The 16,957-nt window shown below is 39.6% G+C and overlaps 1 protein-coding gene across 1 annotated transcript in view; it reads left to right on the top strand.

Moving 5' to 3' along the window:
- The window catches only part of OTOL1 (otolin 1), a 16,664-nt gene extending 3,861 nt beyond the window's left edge, over nucleotides 1-12,803 (top strand). The window contains exons 3-4 of the mRNA XM_007447194.1: nucleotides 11,057-11,128; nucleotides 11,796-12,803. Coding sequence (XP_007447256.1) covers nucleotides 11,057-11,128; nucleotides 11,796-12,703 — 980 coding nt within the window. The 3' untranslated portion in view covers nucleotides 12,704-12,803. The remainder of the gene's footprint in view (nucleotides 1-11,056; nucleotides 11,129-11,795) is intronic.
- Nucleotides 12,804-16,957: the final 4,154 nt, after the last annotated feature.

Here is a 16,957-nt window from a genome sequence, read left to right as displayed (position 1 = left end):
TACCCCCCCCCCCCCCACCCACACATACCTTCTCTGTTTCTTGTTGTCCACATGGCTTACTCAGTGACTGGGAGCCACAGGGCATAGACTCTGGGGAAGGGTCCTTTCCTATATACTCCTGTTTGAGTTCTTCTTTATGATGCAAATTAATTTCATACTACATAAAACTAATCAGAGCAGGCAATCCTCTAGAATATTCCATATAGATGCTTAGCCTACCTACTAAGGAGAGTATGACATATCCTTTGGCTTACTCTCAAATCAGGCGCAGTGTCAACGGTTGGAAGAGAAATGAATTAAAATGGAAGAAGTCAAGCTATTTGCAGTGACCTTGGACCAGTCACTTTACCTCATCTGGAAATTGAGAGGACTAGACTAGATATTTATTTATACTCTGTTTAAAGAAGATTTGTCACAAAGAACCGAGCCGGTATCCCTGTGACAAATCTTCTTTAAATAGAGTATAAATAAATATCTAGTCTAGTCCTCTCAATTTCCAGTTGAGGTAAAGTGATGGGCCCAAGGTCACTGCAAATAGCTTGACTTCTTCCATTGTGGCTGCCTGGAGGGGTGGGATAGGGAGGGTGGGAGGGAGGGAGACAAAGAGGGAAGAGATATGGGAACATACGTATATGTATAACTGATTCACTCTGTTATAAAGCAGAAACTAACACACCATTGTAAAGCAATTATACCCCAATAAAGATGTTAAAAAAAAAAAAAAGATTTGTCATTATGTGGGCTTTCCTAGATCTTTTCCAGCTCAGAAATTCTGTAATTCCATAGATGTATCAGCAAAGAGGGTGCTCTGCTCTGGGAAATCCCTGGTTCTATAAGTGCTTCAAGGTATTGAGGGAAGGTTATAGATTCACTGGGACATTTAGAAATTCCTCAGGGAATACCACCAGCCTGTAGAAATACTATATATCTATCAAGTTAAATGTTTTAGCCTTAGTGTCACATGTCAAAAGACATAATATCATCTATACATCACTCTCTGCATGGCTCAGGAACCACCTAACTCATTTCTGGTAGAACATTCAGTGAAGTAATTACTCAAAAAAGATGCTAAGGTAAGAGAGAGCCACTTCACACTTGTTAGTTATGCGATTTTCATTCTTGGAAGCATTTAATCCTTTTGTGGCTGAATTATGTTAGCAGAAAGCCCTGTGAAATAAAGAAGAGTGATGAACCTCTCCAGTGATTCATACATTTTGAAAGTTAGACTTCTGGAAGTAGAAGAAAAAACCAGGGAAGTATTATAAAATGAGGTTCTTAAGAATATGCTTTGATGAAGGATCAAAAGTAGAAAATCATTTAGCCAGTCTCTATAAAGTGACAACTGTATTTTCCTTTTACTTCCACTTAACTTGGACTCTTGGTTAAGACTTAAAGTTAAAAAAATAAATGAGTAGAATGACTATATTTTTTACTCAGTCATTATCCGATTGAGTAAATTCATTATAAGCAGTTAAACTCTTTAAATGAACTCGAGAACCAGAATAACTGCAGTGAAGGTCAGGATATGAATATGGACAAGGACTGGGAAAAGAATTATTCCTTCACTTCCATTCATAGTTATGTTCTCTTCAAAGGTATACAGATGTTCTCCTGATGGCCTATGGGTTAATTTCCAAATTTTTTTTTTTTTTTTTTTTTGCGGTACGCGGGCCTCTCACTGTTGCGGCCTCTCCTGTTGCGGAGCACAGGCTCCGGACGCGCAGGCTCAGCGGCCATGGCTCACGGGCCCAGCCACTTCCTGGCATGTGGGATCTTCCTGGACTGGGGCATGAACCCGTGTCCCCTGCATCGGCAGGCAGACTCTTAACCAGTGTGCCACCAGAGAAGCCCTAATTTCCAAATTTTAAATTTTAAATGGAATGATAAAGAGGAGCAAGCTACTTAGAAAACTCTGTTGACCAGCTTATGGTGGAATTTCTCTAGCTAGTCTTATGAAATTTGGTTGAATCTCTTTTCATGACTTTTATTTATGTATTTATTTATTTATTTACAGCTCTTGTGCTTTTATTGTAAAATTAATAAATTCTTTATAGTAGATTATTAAATATTGGCATATTTATACAATGGTAATGAGAACCAACAAACAACTATATGCAACAGTATAAATCAATTTTACAAATACAATGTTGAGCAAAAGAATTCAGACACAAAAGATTACATACTATACAATTTCAATTATATAATGGTTAGTACAAACCTCCAAAACTCTATGATGCTAAAAGTCAACTGTAGTTACTCCCAAAGGTTAGGCTGTGACAAAAAGGGGCACAATAGAGTCTTCTGGGACACTGGTAATATTCTGGTTTCTTACACAACATTGTAAATCAACTGTACTTCAATTAAAAATAAAATAAAAGAGATTAAGAAACTAAAAAAAATCATTTTGGTTTCTTCTTTGAAAAATTTTTTTTTGGGTATAGTTGCTGTAAAGTGAATCAGCTGTACATATACATATATGCCCTCATTTTTGGATTTCCTTCCCATTTAGGTCACCGCAGAGCACTGAGTAGAGTTCCCTGTGCTTTAAAGTAGGTTCTCATTAGTTATCTATTTTATATATAGTATCAATAGTGCATATGTCAATCCCTATCTCACAATTCATCCTACCCACACCCTTTTCCCCTTTGGTATCCATACATTTGTTCTCTACGTCTGTGTCTCTATTTCTGCTTTGCAAATAAGATAATCTATACCATTTTTTAAGAACCCACATATATGGGATAATATACGATATTTGTTTTTCTCTTTCTGCCTTACTTCACTCTGTATGACAGTCTCTAGGTCCATCCACGTCTCTACAAATGACCCAGTTTCATTCTTTTTATGGCTGAGTAATATTCCATTATATATATATACTACATCTTCTTTATCCATTCCTCTGTTGATGGACATTTAGGTTGCTTCCATGTCCTGCCTATTGTAAATATTGCTGCAATGAACACTGGGATGCATGTATCTTTTTGCATTATGGTTTCACTGGGTATATGCCCAGTAGTGGGATTGCTGGGTCATATGGTAGTTCTATTTTTAGTTTTTTTTGCGGTATGCGGGCCTCTCACTGTTGTGGCCTCTCCCATTGTGGAGCACAGGCTCCGGACGTGCAGGTTCAGTGGCCATGGCTCACGGGCCCAGCTGCTCTGCGGCATGTGGGATCTTCCTGGACCGGGGCACGAACCTGTGTCCCCTGCATTGGCAGGCGCACTCTCAACCACTGCGCCACCAGGGAAGCCCCTATTTTTAGTTTTTTAAGGAACCTCCATACTGTTCTCCATAGTGGTTTTATCAATTTACATTCCCATCAACAGTGCAAGAGGGTTCCCTTTTCTCCACACCCTCTCCAGCATGTATTGTTTGTAGATTTTTTGATGATGGCCATTAGGACTGGTGTGAGGTGATACCTCATTGTAGTTTTGATTTGCATTTCTCTAATAATTAGTGATGTTGACCATCCTTTCATATGTTTGTTGGCAATCTGCATGTCTTCTTTGGAGAAATGTCTATTTAGGTCTTCTGCCCATTTTTGGATTGGGTTGTTTTTTCTTTTTCATATTGAGCTGTATGAGCTGCTTGTATATTTTGGAGGTTAATCCTTTGTCAGTTGCTTCATTTGCAAATATTTTCTCCCATTCTGAGGGTTGTCTTTTGGTCTTGTTTATGGTTTCCTTTGCTGTGCAAAAGTTTTTAAGTTTCATTAGGTCCCTCCCATTTGTGTATTTTTGTTTTTATTTCCATTTCTCTAAGAGGTGGGTCAAAAAGGATCTTTCTGTGATTTACGTCATAGAGTGTTCTGCCTATGTTTTCCTCTAAGAGTTTTGTAGTGTCTGGCCTTACATTTAGATCTTTGATCCATTTTGAGTTTATTTTTGTGTATGGTGTTAGGGAGTGTTCTAATATCATTCTTTTATAAGTAGCTGTCCAGTTTTCCCAGCACCACTTATTGAAGAGACTGTCTTTTCTCCACTGTATATACTTGCCTACTTTATCAAAAATAAGGTGACCATAGGTGCATGGGTTTATCTCTGGGCTTTCTGTCCTGTTCCATTGATCTATATTTCTGTTTTTGTGCCAGTACCATAGTGTCTTGATTATTGTAGCTTTGTAGTATAGTCTGAAGTCAGGGAGCCTGATTCCTCCAGCTCCTTTTTTCTTTCTCAAGATTGCTTTGGCTATTTGGGGCCTTTTGTGTTTCGATACAAATTGTAAAAATTTTTTGTTCTAGTTCTGTGAAAAATGCCATTGGTAATTTGATAGGGATTGAACTGAATCTGTAGATTGCTTTGGGTATTATAGTCATTTTCACAATATTGATTCTTCCAATTCAAGAACGTGGTATATCTCTCCATCTGTTTGTGTCTTTTTTGATTTCTTTCATCAGTATCTTATAGTTTTCTGAGTACAGGTCTTTTGCCTCCTTAGGTAGGTTTATTCCTAGATATTTTATTCCTTTTTTTGCAATGGTGAATGAAATTGTTTCCTTAATTTCTCTTTCTGATCTTTCATTGTTAGTGTATAGGAATGCAAGAGATTTCTGTGTATTAATTTTGTATTGTGCAACTTTACTAAATTCATTGATTAGCTCTAGTAGTTTTCTAGGGGCATCTTTAGGATTCTCTATGTATATTATCATGTAATCTGCAAACAATTACAGTTTTACATATTCTTTTCCAGTTTGTATTCCTTTTATTTCTTTTTCTTCTCTGATTGCTGTGGCTAGGACTTCCAAAGCTATGTTGTATAATAGTGGCGAGAGTGGGCACCGTTGTCTTGTTCCTGATCTTAGAGGAAATGCTTTCAGTTTTTTACCCTTGAGAATAATGCTTGATGTGGGTTTTTCATTATATGACCTTTATTGTGTTGAGGTAAGTTCCCTCTATGCCCACTTTCTGGAGAGTTTTTTAATCTTAAATGGGTGTTGAATTTTGTCAAAAGCTTTCTCTGCATCGATTGAGATGATCATATGGTTTTTATTCTTCAATTTGTTAATATGGTGTATCACATTGATTGATTTGCATGTATTTAAGAGTCCTTGCATCCCTGGGATAAATCCCACTTGATCATGGCGTGTGGTCCTTTTAATGTGTTGTTGGATTCGGTTTGCTAGTATTTTGTTGAGGATTTTTGCATTTATGTTCATCAGTGATATTGGCCTGTAATTTTCTTTTCTGTGTGATATCTGTGTCTGGTTTTCATATCATGCTGATGGTGGCCTTATAGAATGAGTCTGGGAGTGTTATTCCCTCTGCAATTTTGGGAAGAGTTTGAGAAGGATAGGTGTTAGCTCTTCTCTAAAATTTGATAGAATTCGCCTGTGAAGTCATCTGGTTTTGGACTTTCGTTTGTTGGAAGATTTTTATTCACAGTTTCAATTTCATTACTTGTGATTGGTCTGTTTATATTTTCCATTTCTTCCTGCTTCAGTCTTGGAAGGTTATGCCTTTCTAAGAATTTGTCCATTTCTTCCAGGTTGTCCATTTTATTGGCATAGAGTTGCTTACAAAGGATCTCTATGATCCTTTGTATTTCTGCAATGTCAGTTGTAACTCGTCCTTTTCAATTTCTAATTTTATTGATTTGAGTCATCTCCCTTTTTTTCTTGATGAGTCTGCCTAAAGGTTTATCAATGTGGTTTATCTTCTCAAAGAACCATCTTTTAGTTTTATTGATCTTGGCTGTTGTTTTCTTTGTTTCTATTTCATTTATTTCCATTTTGATCTTTATGATTTCTTTCCTTCTACTAACTTTTTTTTTGGTTCTTCTTTCTCTAGTTGCTTTAAGTGTAAGGTTAGGTTTTTTATTTGAGATTTTTCTTGTTTCTTGAGGTAGTATTGTATTACTTTAAACTTCCCTCTTAGAACTGCTTTTGCTGCTTCCCATAGGTTTTGGTTCATCGTGTTTTTATCGTCATTTGTTTCTAGGTATTTTAAATTTTTATTTATTTATTTTTGGCTGTGTTGAGTCTTCGTTGCTGCATGCAGGCTTTCTCTAGTTGTGGCGAGCGGGGGCTACTCTTCATTGCAGTGCATGGGCTTCTCATTGTGGTGGCTTCTCTTGTTGTGGCTCTAGGCATGTGGGCTTCAGTAGTTGTGGCACACAGGCTCAGTAGTTGTGGCTCGTGGGTTGTAGAGTGCAGGCTCAGTAGTTGTGGTGCACAGGCTTAGTTGCTCTGTGGCATGTGAGATCTTCCCAGACCAGGGCTTGAACCTGTGTCCCCTGCATTGGCAGGTGGATTCTTAACCACTGTGCCACCAGGAGCCCCCTCTTGGTGTTTTTTTGATTTCCTCTTTGATTTTTTCAGTGATCTCTTGGTTGTTTAGTAGCATATTGTTTACCCTCCACGTTTTTGTGTTTTTTTTTTTACTGGTTTTTTTCCCTGTAATTGATTTCTAATCTCATAGCCTTGTGGTCGGAAAAGATGCTTGATATGATTTCGATTTTCTTAAATTTACTGAGGCTTGATTTGTGACCCAAGATGTGATCTATCCTGGAAAATGTTCCATGTACACTTAAGAATAAAGTGTATTCTGCTGCTTTTGGATGGAATGTTCTATAAATATCAGCTAAGTCTACCTGGTCTAATGTGTCATTTAAAGCTTGTGTTTCATTATTAATTTTCTATCTGGATATCTATCCATTGATATAAGTGGAGTGTTAAAGTCCCCACTGTTATTGTGTCACTGTCAATTTCCTCTTTTATGGCTGTTAGCATTTGCCTTATATATAGAGGTACTCCTATGTTGGGTGCATAAATATTTACTCTTGTTATATCTTCTTCTTGGATCTATCCCTTGATCATTATGTAGTGTCCTTCTTTGTCTCTTGTAATAGTCTTTATTTTAAAGTCTATTTTGTCTGATATGAGTATTTTTACTGCAGCTTTCTTTTGATTTCCATTTGCATGGAATATCTTTTTCCATCCTCTCATTTTCAATCTGTTTGTGTCCCTAGGTCTGAAGTTGGTCTCTTGTAGACAGCATATACATGGGTCTTATTTTTATATGCATTCAGCCAATCTGTGTCTTTTGGTTGGAGCATTTAATCCATTTATATTTAAGGTAATTATCAATATGTATGTTCCTATTACCATTTTCTTAATTTTGGGGGGTTTGTTTTTGTAGGTCTTCTTCTTCTCTTGTGTTTCGTGCCTAGAGAAGTTCATTTAGCATTTGTTGTAGAACTGGTTTTGTGATACTGAATTCTCTTAGCTTTGCTTTTCTGTAAAGCTTTTGATTTCTCCATCAAATCTGAATGAGATCCTTGTTGTGTAGAGTAACCTTGGTTGTAGATTTTTCCCTTTCATCACTTTAAATATATCCTATCACTCCCTTCTGGCCTGCAGAATTTCTGCTGAAAAATCAGCTTATAACCTTATGGGAATTCCCTTGTATGTTATCTGTTGCTTTTCCCTTGCTGCTTTTAGTAATTTTTCTTTGTGTTTAATTTTTGTTGGTTTGGTTAATATGTGTCTCAGCCTGTTTCTCCTCGGGTTTATCCTGTATGGGATTGTCTGTGCTTCCTTGACTTGATTATTTCCTTTCCCATGTTAGAGAAGTTTTTGACTATAATCTCTTCAAATATTTTCTCAGACACTTTCTCTTTCTCTACTTCTTCTGGGATCCCTGTAACTTGGACATTGGTGCATTTAATGTTGTCCCAGAAGTCTCTGAGACTGTCCTCACTTCTTTTCATTCTTTTTTCTTTATTTTGCTCCATGGCAGTTATTTCCACCATCCTATCTTTCAGGTCAACTTATGTGTTCTTCCTCAGTAATTCTGCTATTGATTCCTTCAAGTTTATTTTTAATTTCAGTTATTGTGTTGTTCATCACTGTTTGTTTGTTCTTTAGTTCTTCTAGGTCCTTGTTAAACATTTCTGTTTAACAGAATTGGATCATCTTTACTATTATTACTCTGAATTCTTTTTCAGGTAGATTGCCTATTTCCTCTTCATTTATTTGGCCTTGTGGGTTTTTACCTTGCTCCTTCTTCTGCAACGTATTTCTCAGTCTTCTCATTTTGTCTAACTTACTGTGTCTGAGGTCTTCTTTCCACAGGCTGCAGTGTCATAGTTCCTCTTGCTTCTTGTGTCTGCCCTTGGTGGGTGAGGTTGGTCCAGTGGCTTGTGTAGGCTTCCTGGTGGGAGGGACTGGTGCCTGGATCTTGTCCCTCTGATGAGCAGGGCCATGTCAAGTGGTGTGTTTTGGGGTGTCTGTGAGCTTAGCACAACTTTAGGCAGCCTGTCTGCTGATAGGTGGTTTTGTGTTCCTGTCTTGCTTGTTGTTTGCTGTGAGGCATCCAGCACTAGAGCCTGCAGGCAGTTGGGTAGAGCCATGTCTTGTATTCAAGATGGAGACATCTGGGAGAGGTCTCATCAATTAACATTCCTTGGGGTCAGGAATTCTCTGACAGTCCAGCATCCTGGACTCAGTGCTCCCTCCCTTGAGGCTCTGGCCTGACCCCTGGCTGGGGAACCAAGACCCCACAAGCCACACATCACAGCAATAAAGGGAAAAAAGAGGGGGGTGAGAAAACAAAGGAAAACAAAAAGAGAAACAAAACCCAAGAGAAATAGCAAATACAGAAACAAATAGCAACAACAGCAATAAAACCAAAAAACAAACAAAACTCCAGACAAATGGTAAAAGCAACCAACCAAACAAAAATGAAAACAAACTCAGGCACACACAAAAAGAAACAAAAAACGAAAAAACAAAAACCAAGAGAACAACCAGACAAACAAAACCCCAAAATGAAATTAAACAATTAAAAACAAAAGTAACAAAAACAGAAAACAAAACTAAAACAGAATGCAAACTGAAGAATAAAGCAAACAAAACAGACACACAAAAACAATTAAAAAAAGGATAAAAAGAAAAAACAGAAAAAAGAGGAAAAAAGATAGAAACAAATTAGAACAAAGAAAAGGAAAAAAAAACAGAACAATGAAAAAGCAAAGTAAAAATAAAAATGAAAAAATATTAACAAAATTTAAAAAAGAAAGGAAAAACCCCCAGAAAAACCAAACAAACCTAAAACCCCCCAAAATATTAAATAAAAATAAAAATAAAGAATAATAATTACAAAAAACAAAGCCAGCAACAGAACAAATGAAAACATAATAATAATAATAGTAATAATAATATTTTCCTGGGGTCTCAGCTGTCATTGTCCTAGCCCCTGGTGTGAGCCACAGCCCACCTCCACCTCCCCAGTAGGCCCTCCAGTGCCTCTAGGTTGGTCTCTCGACCTACTGTGGGCACTGTGAGGACAGGTCAGACTCTGATCTGGCCCAGATCATGCGTGTGCTTGCCCCCAAAGTCCACAGCTGCCAGAGCTAGACCAGTTTCATTTGTGGGAACACTCATTGTTCATCCAGATTCATAGATGCAGGGTCTATGAAGCTGATCACAGGGCCTTAATATGTAGCTTGTGCAACTGATGGAAAGATTTTTGTTCCTCTTCCTTAGTCGCCCTGCCCCTGGGGCTCAGCTGTGATTTTAGCCCCATTTCTGCATGTGGGCCACCCACAGGATTCTGCTCCCGAGGCTGCCCTGGAGCACTTGGGCCTGCCCCAGTGAGGACAGGGTGTGGTGGTGGCATGGCTGCCTGGGTCACAGGACCCCCAGTGGCGACAGGTGCACAGGGAAGCAGCAGCCACAGGCACAAGAGATCTGGCCCTACTGGGAGCATTTTCTAGTGCCCAGTGGCAGGTGCGCAAGGGCCAGCCCTGGCAGGGCCCTCTCCTAGCACCTGCGGGGATGGGCAGGGGCTGGTGCATGGGGAGAGAGGCTGCAGTGGTGGCTCCATCCCCTGAATATCACTCAACAGTGGTGCCTTGCTTCCATGGCAGTCCAGATTTCCTCTACAGGCATTCCCAGTTGCATATTTCCTCCCTCCCATCCCCATAGGCTGTCTCCTTGCAGCCAACAATAGTACTCCTCCTGGGTTTGTGCTCCAGTCCCCACGCTCCAGCTCCCACCCCCATGTGCACCAGTGGACACACGTCCCAGTGTGGGGCATGCAGTGCTGTTTCATGGACTGTCTGTGTAGGTGTCACTCTGTGCTGTCTGCCACAGACTGGCCATTCCACCCTCCTCTGACAGCCTCAGGTGCTTCCCTTCTGTCCCAACCAATTTCTCTGTTGGTGAGGGGGCTTCCCCAGATGTGGGAACCTCTCTGCTGCTTCAGCTCCCCAGCTGGGGAGCAGGTTCCATCCTATTTCCTCTCCTCTTCTTTCTCCCTTTCTTTCATCCTGCCTGGTTATGCAGGCATCTTTATTGTCCTTTCTGGTGTCCAAGGTCTTCTACTAGCGTTCAGCCCGTGTTCTGTGAGAGTTGTTGCATCTGTAGATGTATTCTGTTTTTTTTTTTTTGCGGTACATGGGCCTCCCACTGCTGCGGCCTCTCCCACTGCGGAGCACAGGCTCTGGACGCGCAGGCTCAGTGGCCATGGCTCACGGGCCCAGCCGCTCTGTGGCATGTGGGATCCTCCCGGACCAGGGCATGAACCCGTGTCCCCTGCGTCGGCAGGTGGACTCTCAACCACTGCGCCACAAGGGAAGCCCCCTGTGTGGGTTTTTATCATGAATAGTTTTAGCTGACTGCAGAGTGTTGTGTTCTGTGTTTTAGCTTATATGGTGCTTGGTACGATCTCTCACACATTGTGAGGGATATAAAAAAAGAGTACCTTTTAACTGTCATTCAGAATTCGTAATAAGAAGAGCACACACACAGACATACATAATGTAAGGCAGAATGTCATAGGTTTTGTAAGAGATTTGAAGAGCTGCAAGAATGCTGAGGGAAAAGTTGAAATCTGTTTGAAGAGATTTGTCACTACCTCCAAATATACTTTAAATGGTTTACCATCAATTGGAATAAAATATTCCTAATGTTGCTCAATAAATTCTTTTTCTATATTGTTTTACCTTTACACATTTTGGTAAAGGAAGCATTAGAATGTGACACAGTTGTGAAATGGGTGTTTGTTATACCATAGCTAATATAGTTAGAAAAAAGTTAATCTTGGTATCATTTTAGGACTTAAGGGAGAACGTGGGGAGCAAGGAACAAATGGAGTTCCAGGATACCCAGGAAAACCTGGAGTACCAGGTAGTGTATAAAGTATATCTACTGTGTGTAGTCACGTGTACAGTATGGCCCTTAATTTTCTTCCTGTTTGTATTTAAAGTTATCAGGGAGTTAAGATGGAAATATCAGTTAGTAATAATCTTCTAATAATTTAGTGTACTGATTGGATGGAGTGTTATCAGCACTAGCATAGGAGTCTGGAAGTGGTAAAAGTATCTGAGCTCTACACCTCTTTCTCGCTGTCCTTGGGAAAAAGATCTCTAAATCTTTCTGGCTTGCAGATTTTTTGCCTGTAAGATTTTGGGTTTGGATGGACAGTGTGGAGGTTTAGGAGAATAGCTGGGTTGGGCCAAAATGCAAAGTATAATGGAACACAACGGGCAACTATAGTGCTTATATTCTTCATCATCTTAAAAGTCAAACAAACAAACAAACAGACAAACTAGATATATAAGATCTAATTATAAGCTGTTGCTTCTCAGTAGCATTAACTCTTTCCTTTATGAGGGAGTAGCTTGATTTGAATGGCTCAGTGTAAGAGTCTTCTCTGCATGGCCATTGCTCAGGCAAGAAGCAGGTTTCCAGCTCCAGTTAAGAGGTTTTGTTTCATTTTGTGAGCTCTCTGATAATAGCATACTGGTCATACCGTATGTGAGCCTTAACCACTATTTTAATTTTTCCATTTCAGGTGGACTTGGTCCTAAGGGGGATAGAGGAAATATTGGCCTGACAGGAGTGAAAGGACAAAAAGGCTCGAAGGGGGACACGTGTGCCAATGGTACCAAAGGAGAGAAAGGAGATAAAGGAGACCGAGGAGCTGTGGGTGCACCAGGCTTGAATGGAGAGCCTGGGGCCAAGGGAGACAAGGGGGAGATGGGGGATAAGGGCTACTGTGGAGATTTTGGGGAGAGGGGGGAAAAAGGAGAAAAAGGCGAGGAGGGCATGAAAGGAGAAAAAGGTAGCAAAGGAGATATTGGAATGGAAGGGAAAAGTGGTTCAGACGGGCTGCCTGGGCCCCAAGGTGATCCAGGAGTTAAAGGAGAAAAGGGAGAGTTGGGTCCTCCTGGTCTTGTGGGACCTGCAGGGCCAAAGGGCGAACTTGGGAGCAAAGGGGTCCGAGGGTCTATTGGGAAGAAGGGCTCACGGGGCCTCAAGGGCTCCAAGGGGGAGGTGGCCAGAGTCCCACGGTCAGCTTTCAGTGCTGCTTTATCCAAGCCTTTCCCTCCTCCAAATGCCCCTATCAAGTTTGACAAGGTTCTCTATAATGACCAAGGGAACTACAGCCCTGTCACTGGGAAATTTAACTGTAGTGTTCCTGGGGCATATGTTTTTTCCTACCACGTCACCGTGAGGGGCCGACCTGCTCAGATCAGCCTGGTGGCCTGGAATAGGAAGCAGTTCAAGTCCAGAGAAACGCTCTATGGTCATGAAATAGACCAGGCCTCTCTCCTCATCATCTTGAAATTAAAAGCAGGGGACCAAGTCTGGCTGGAAGTTTCAAAAGATTGGAATGGGGTGTATGTCAGTGCTGAGGATGATAGCATTTTTACTGGGTTCCTTTTGTACCCAGAGGAAAACCCTGGCATTTCACCATAAACTTGTATCTTCAACACTGTAGTTTGGGTTTAGTGGAATAAGTCAGGTAACATTGGGTAGTGCTATTGAAGAAAGTAAGCTTCATTTTTTTCATGATTATAAAAATAATACAGAAAAATTAAGAAAAAATTATATCACCTAGAGTCAATAATTCCTATTTTAGAACATCACCTTTAAAAAATATTTATATGTATTTGAGAGCATGTGTCTATTAATTTTGTAGCTAGCTTTTTTCATTTAGCATTATAATGGCATTTCTCAAGCCCTTTAAATAATATTTGTATACAAAAATATGAATGAAATTTGTAATAAATATATTCTTACTAAATATTTTCTGTCTCATAAAAATGTGTGTAACTCTTTTCAGTGTGAATGTGAGGCTCACAGCTGACATATGATGGGTAGGTATTTCTCAAAAGTTTCTAATTCTGTTGGGAGGATTGCCTTCCCACAAAATAGAACTATTCCCATGTTCGTTTAATACAGAGAGAATACACAGAAAGAATAGTAAAGACTAGCTAAAGTATTTTTAAGATCAATCAGTGTGTAAGGGTTTGCTCATAAAAAACCTGTATTATATGGACTTGTGTGTTGGGTAAAAGGTAAAAAGAAAGTTGATATAGATATTGCTTCATCATAGCAAAGATCCAGTGATTCATCTAATTATTGTGCCTAGAAGAACTGAATGTCCCCCAAAGATTTCAGAGTAAAATTAAATCATTATTGATCTAAAATTTCAGCCCTTTCTTCATGGAAGAACACTTAATTTGGATAAATTCTTTGGCTTCATTATCATCATCTCGAAGATAATTAATTTTAGTTATTCAGTGATAACATTGCTGGAACAGGTAGGTATTTGGGAATTCACTTGCAATGTGAATATTTAAAGCTGTGAATATATAATAACTCAACAGCCTCATTTATTAAGAAGTGAATTTGTTGACTCTAAATTGAATTTGGTTTAATGAAGGCATATAGTTATGCAGATTTGCAAATCTTGGTGAGTCAAATCAGGGAGTGGGTGATGGGAAACTTTTTGGCCTTGCTCTGCCAGATAAACAAACTCTGAAAAATAAATTTATTTTTCATCTTCATATATATGTATATATATATTAGAATAGTGCTTCTCAAACTGTGTTCAGAGGAAAACCATTACTGGAAGTTGTTATTATGAGCTACTGAAAAGAGTGGGTTCTGTGTCAAACAAATGTTGGAAATGCTATATTCTATCTCCCTTTTAAAGATTCATAGAGCATGTTAGTGTAGTCCCTGATATTCCCACAGAAAAGAAATTTGTTTAATTTTGTTTTGTCCAGTGATACTATATTTGTTTTGAGTATAGAACTCATCAAGCAGCATCTCATGGAACAGCGTTCTGTAAGATGCCAATTTTCGAAATGTTGCATTAGTGTCTCATCCAAAGATTACCCAGCAGGCTGGGATAAAGTTTACTCTTGACATTTAGCCCTTGCTTCAGCAATTCTTCTCTATTTAGATTGCAGTATTGCTTTAATTGTGGCTTTGCTTGTATTTGAAACAGGGAGAGTAAGAATTCACAAATGATTAAGACAGCGATATTTGCACTTAGACTTTTCTTTTCCAGTTTGAGGACAGGATAGTGAAGAGATTCCAGGAACTTAGAGTTTTGTCTCTCTGTATTTTCTTATAGATATATTTCTTTCTTTATGCCTTCTCCATCTTTGAGTCGGAGGGATTTGGGAGGCTGAGACCAACTAACCTAGGAAGATGGAAGAGAAACCACATCAAAGGATGTGATGTAAAAGGCAGCTGGGCAGAGGGCCAGTAAGAGAGGAACAATTCACATGGAGGATTTATGGTATCCAGTGGTGTCTTACATGTGTGTTTGTGGTAAACATTTTATAGGAAGTCTGAAGTTAAGAGTTTAGGGTTAGGATCCAGGGTTGGTCGTTAGTTATGAATTTTTCCCAGGGCATCCCAGCTAAGGAAGTTCTTAGCCTTTGGGATGGCTTTGGGAGGTGACTTCTGGGTTCTGTACGCCACTCTCTGCTACAAGGGTGAAGTGGCACAACAATGTCCCTTCTTTCAACTATACCATGTCTTCCATCTCGTTGAAAGCCCAAAAACAAAGAGTGGATCTCTTGCATCCCAAGGATTTGAATGCAACCCATATCCTGCTCCTACCCTAATGACTGTCGCATATCGTGACCTCTCCCCTGAATGCCTCCCCAGAGTATTAAGCTGCTGAGAGGACTTCCCTGGTGGTACAGTAATTAAGAATCCGCCTGCCAAAACAGGGGACACAGGTTCGATCCCTGGCCCGGGAAGGTCCCACATGCCGCGGAGCAACTAAACTTGTGTGCCACAACTACTGAGCCTGTGCTCTAGAGCCCGTGAGCCACAACTACTGAGCCCGCGTGCCACAACTACTGAAGCCCGCGCACCTAGAGCCCATGCTCTGCAACAAGAGAAGCTACTGCAAGAGAAGTCCACGCACTGCAACGAAGAGTAGCCCCCGCTTGCCGCAACTAGAGAAAGCCTGTGCACAGCAATGAAGACCCAATGAAGCCAAAAGTAAGTAAGTAAGTAAATAAATAAATGTATTAAAAAAAAAAAACTGCTGGAGTTAAAACACACCTCAGGCTTAACATGACAAAACAAGCTTCTGAAAGTATCCTCAAGCTGCTCTTCCTACATCCTGCCCTAGCTCACATAATGGCAACTTTTTATGGAGATGTTCAGGCTGAAAACCTTGTGTCATTTGATTCTTCCCTTCCACACTTAAATCCAGTCTGCCAGGAATCCTTCTGGTGCTTCTTTCAGAAAGTATTCAGAATTTGATGACTTCTCACATCTCCATTTCCATCACCCTGATGAGACCACCGTCATTTATTGCCAGGATTTTTTTTATTGCAGTAACCTCCAAATTGGATTTCCCTAAGATACAAGGGGCCAAAATACAAATGGGACCCAACATAATAAATATCTAAATATTTGAACTTTATGAGTCAATCTAACAAAGTTATTTAAAATATGTTCTATCCTCCTACTTTAATGTATACTCTTATGTTGAAAAAGTAAGAAACAATTAATGATTTTTATATGACCAGCAGTAAGCAAAACATAACAGATGACTGAATTACTATTGTGTGTGTCTGGGTGTTCTCTTAATGGGTAGGTGATATTTGGATGAGTATAGAAAGAGTTTAAGTTATGAATTACTATATGTCTATCCTGTAGATGTTATTTTTAAAACTTAATTTCAGTAAAATATATGCCACATAATCAAGATTTCCATGTAATTGATGTTCTATTGATAGTTTTATCAAATTAGACCATTCTTGTTGAGTCCTTGTATTTTAAAAATTAATTAAACATATTAATTTCAATTCAGTTTGGTGAAACTTTGCTCATCTGAACTAGCAATAAGAACCACAACTTCTACATATCATGTTCAAGTATTGTAATTGGGGTTGCAGATGATACATTACCACTATTGTAAACAATATTTAAAAATATTTAAATTTCATCCTATAAACTATGATCACTTATATTGCCATTTTCATCATCTCTTGAAACAATATTCTAGAATTTAGCTCCAGCATGAATTTTGGTTGGACCTGCATAAATACAAATTTAGAGAGGTATGAATTGTTTAATATTTCTAGCCATTAAGTATGCAACCATTGCAAACCCTGGGCCATTCATGAATATCTCAAGAACGCTGAATTGGAACACAAAGAGGAGCAAGGAAATGGACTCTCAGCACAACTGAGACATAATATGTTGTTATCTATGGCACTTATGCCCTCCAAGAGGAAGGAAGTAAGTGAAGTCGTACTTCTCTTAATTAGGCACATCTATTTCTCAAATCCTCCCCACATTCCTAAGCAGTGTTCAGCTCCCATGTTTGCAGCCTTGATGGCATTTGGAGACGGTCACCTTTTGTTTGATGCACACGTGGCAGGAGGTGTGGAGAAGAGTCTAAAAGGGTCTAAAATGTGGGAGTCGTGGGAATACATACTTAAGACTGCAGGTTGTGCTGTGCCACAGTTGAGCCCCGGGTACTATCATAAGTGTACATGTTGTGTGTTTGTTTTACGCAGGACCCCGTACAACATGGGGCCCAGCGCAGGGGCCCCTCTTGCTTGGGTCTAAAGGCAGTATCTCCTATTTCTGTCTCCAACTCCTTTAATCAAAGAAATCCTGTTAAAAAGGAAATTAGATCATCTTACTGCTCTGCTCAAAGCCTCTTGAAGCTCCTATCTCATCGGG

This window comes from Lipotes vexillifer, unplaced genomic scaffold (assembly GCF_000442215.2).
Source record: "Lipotes vexillifer unplaced genomic scaffold, Lipotes_vexillifer_v1.1 scaffold924, whole genome shotgun sequence".
Taxonomy (NCBI): domain Eukaryota; kingdom Metazoa; phylum Chordata; class Mammalia; order Artiodactyla; family Lipotidae; genus Lipotes; species Lipotes vexillifer.
This window is presented reverse-complemented; position numbering and strand designations above follow the sequence as displayed.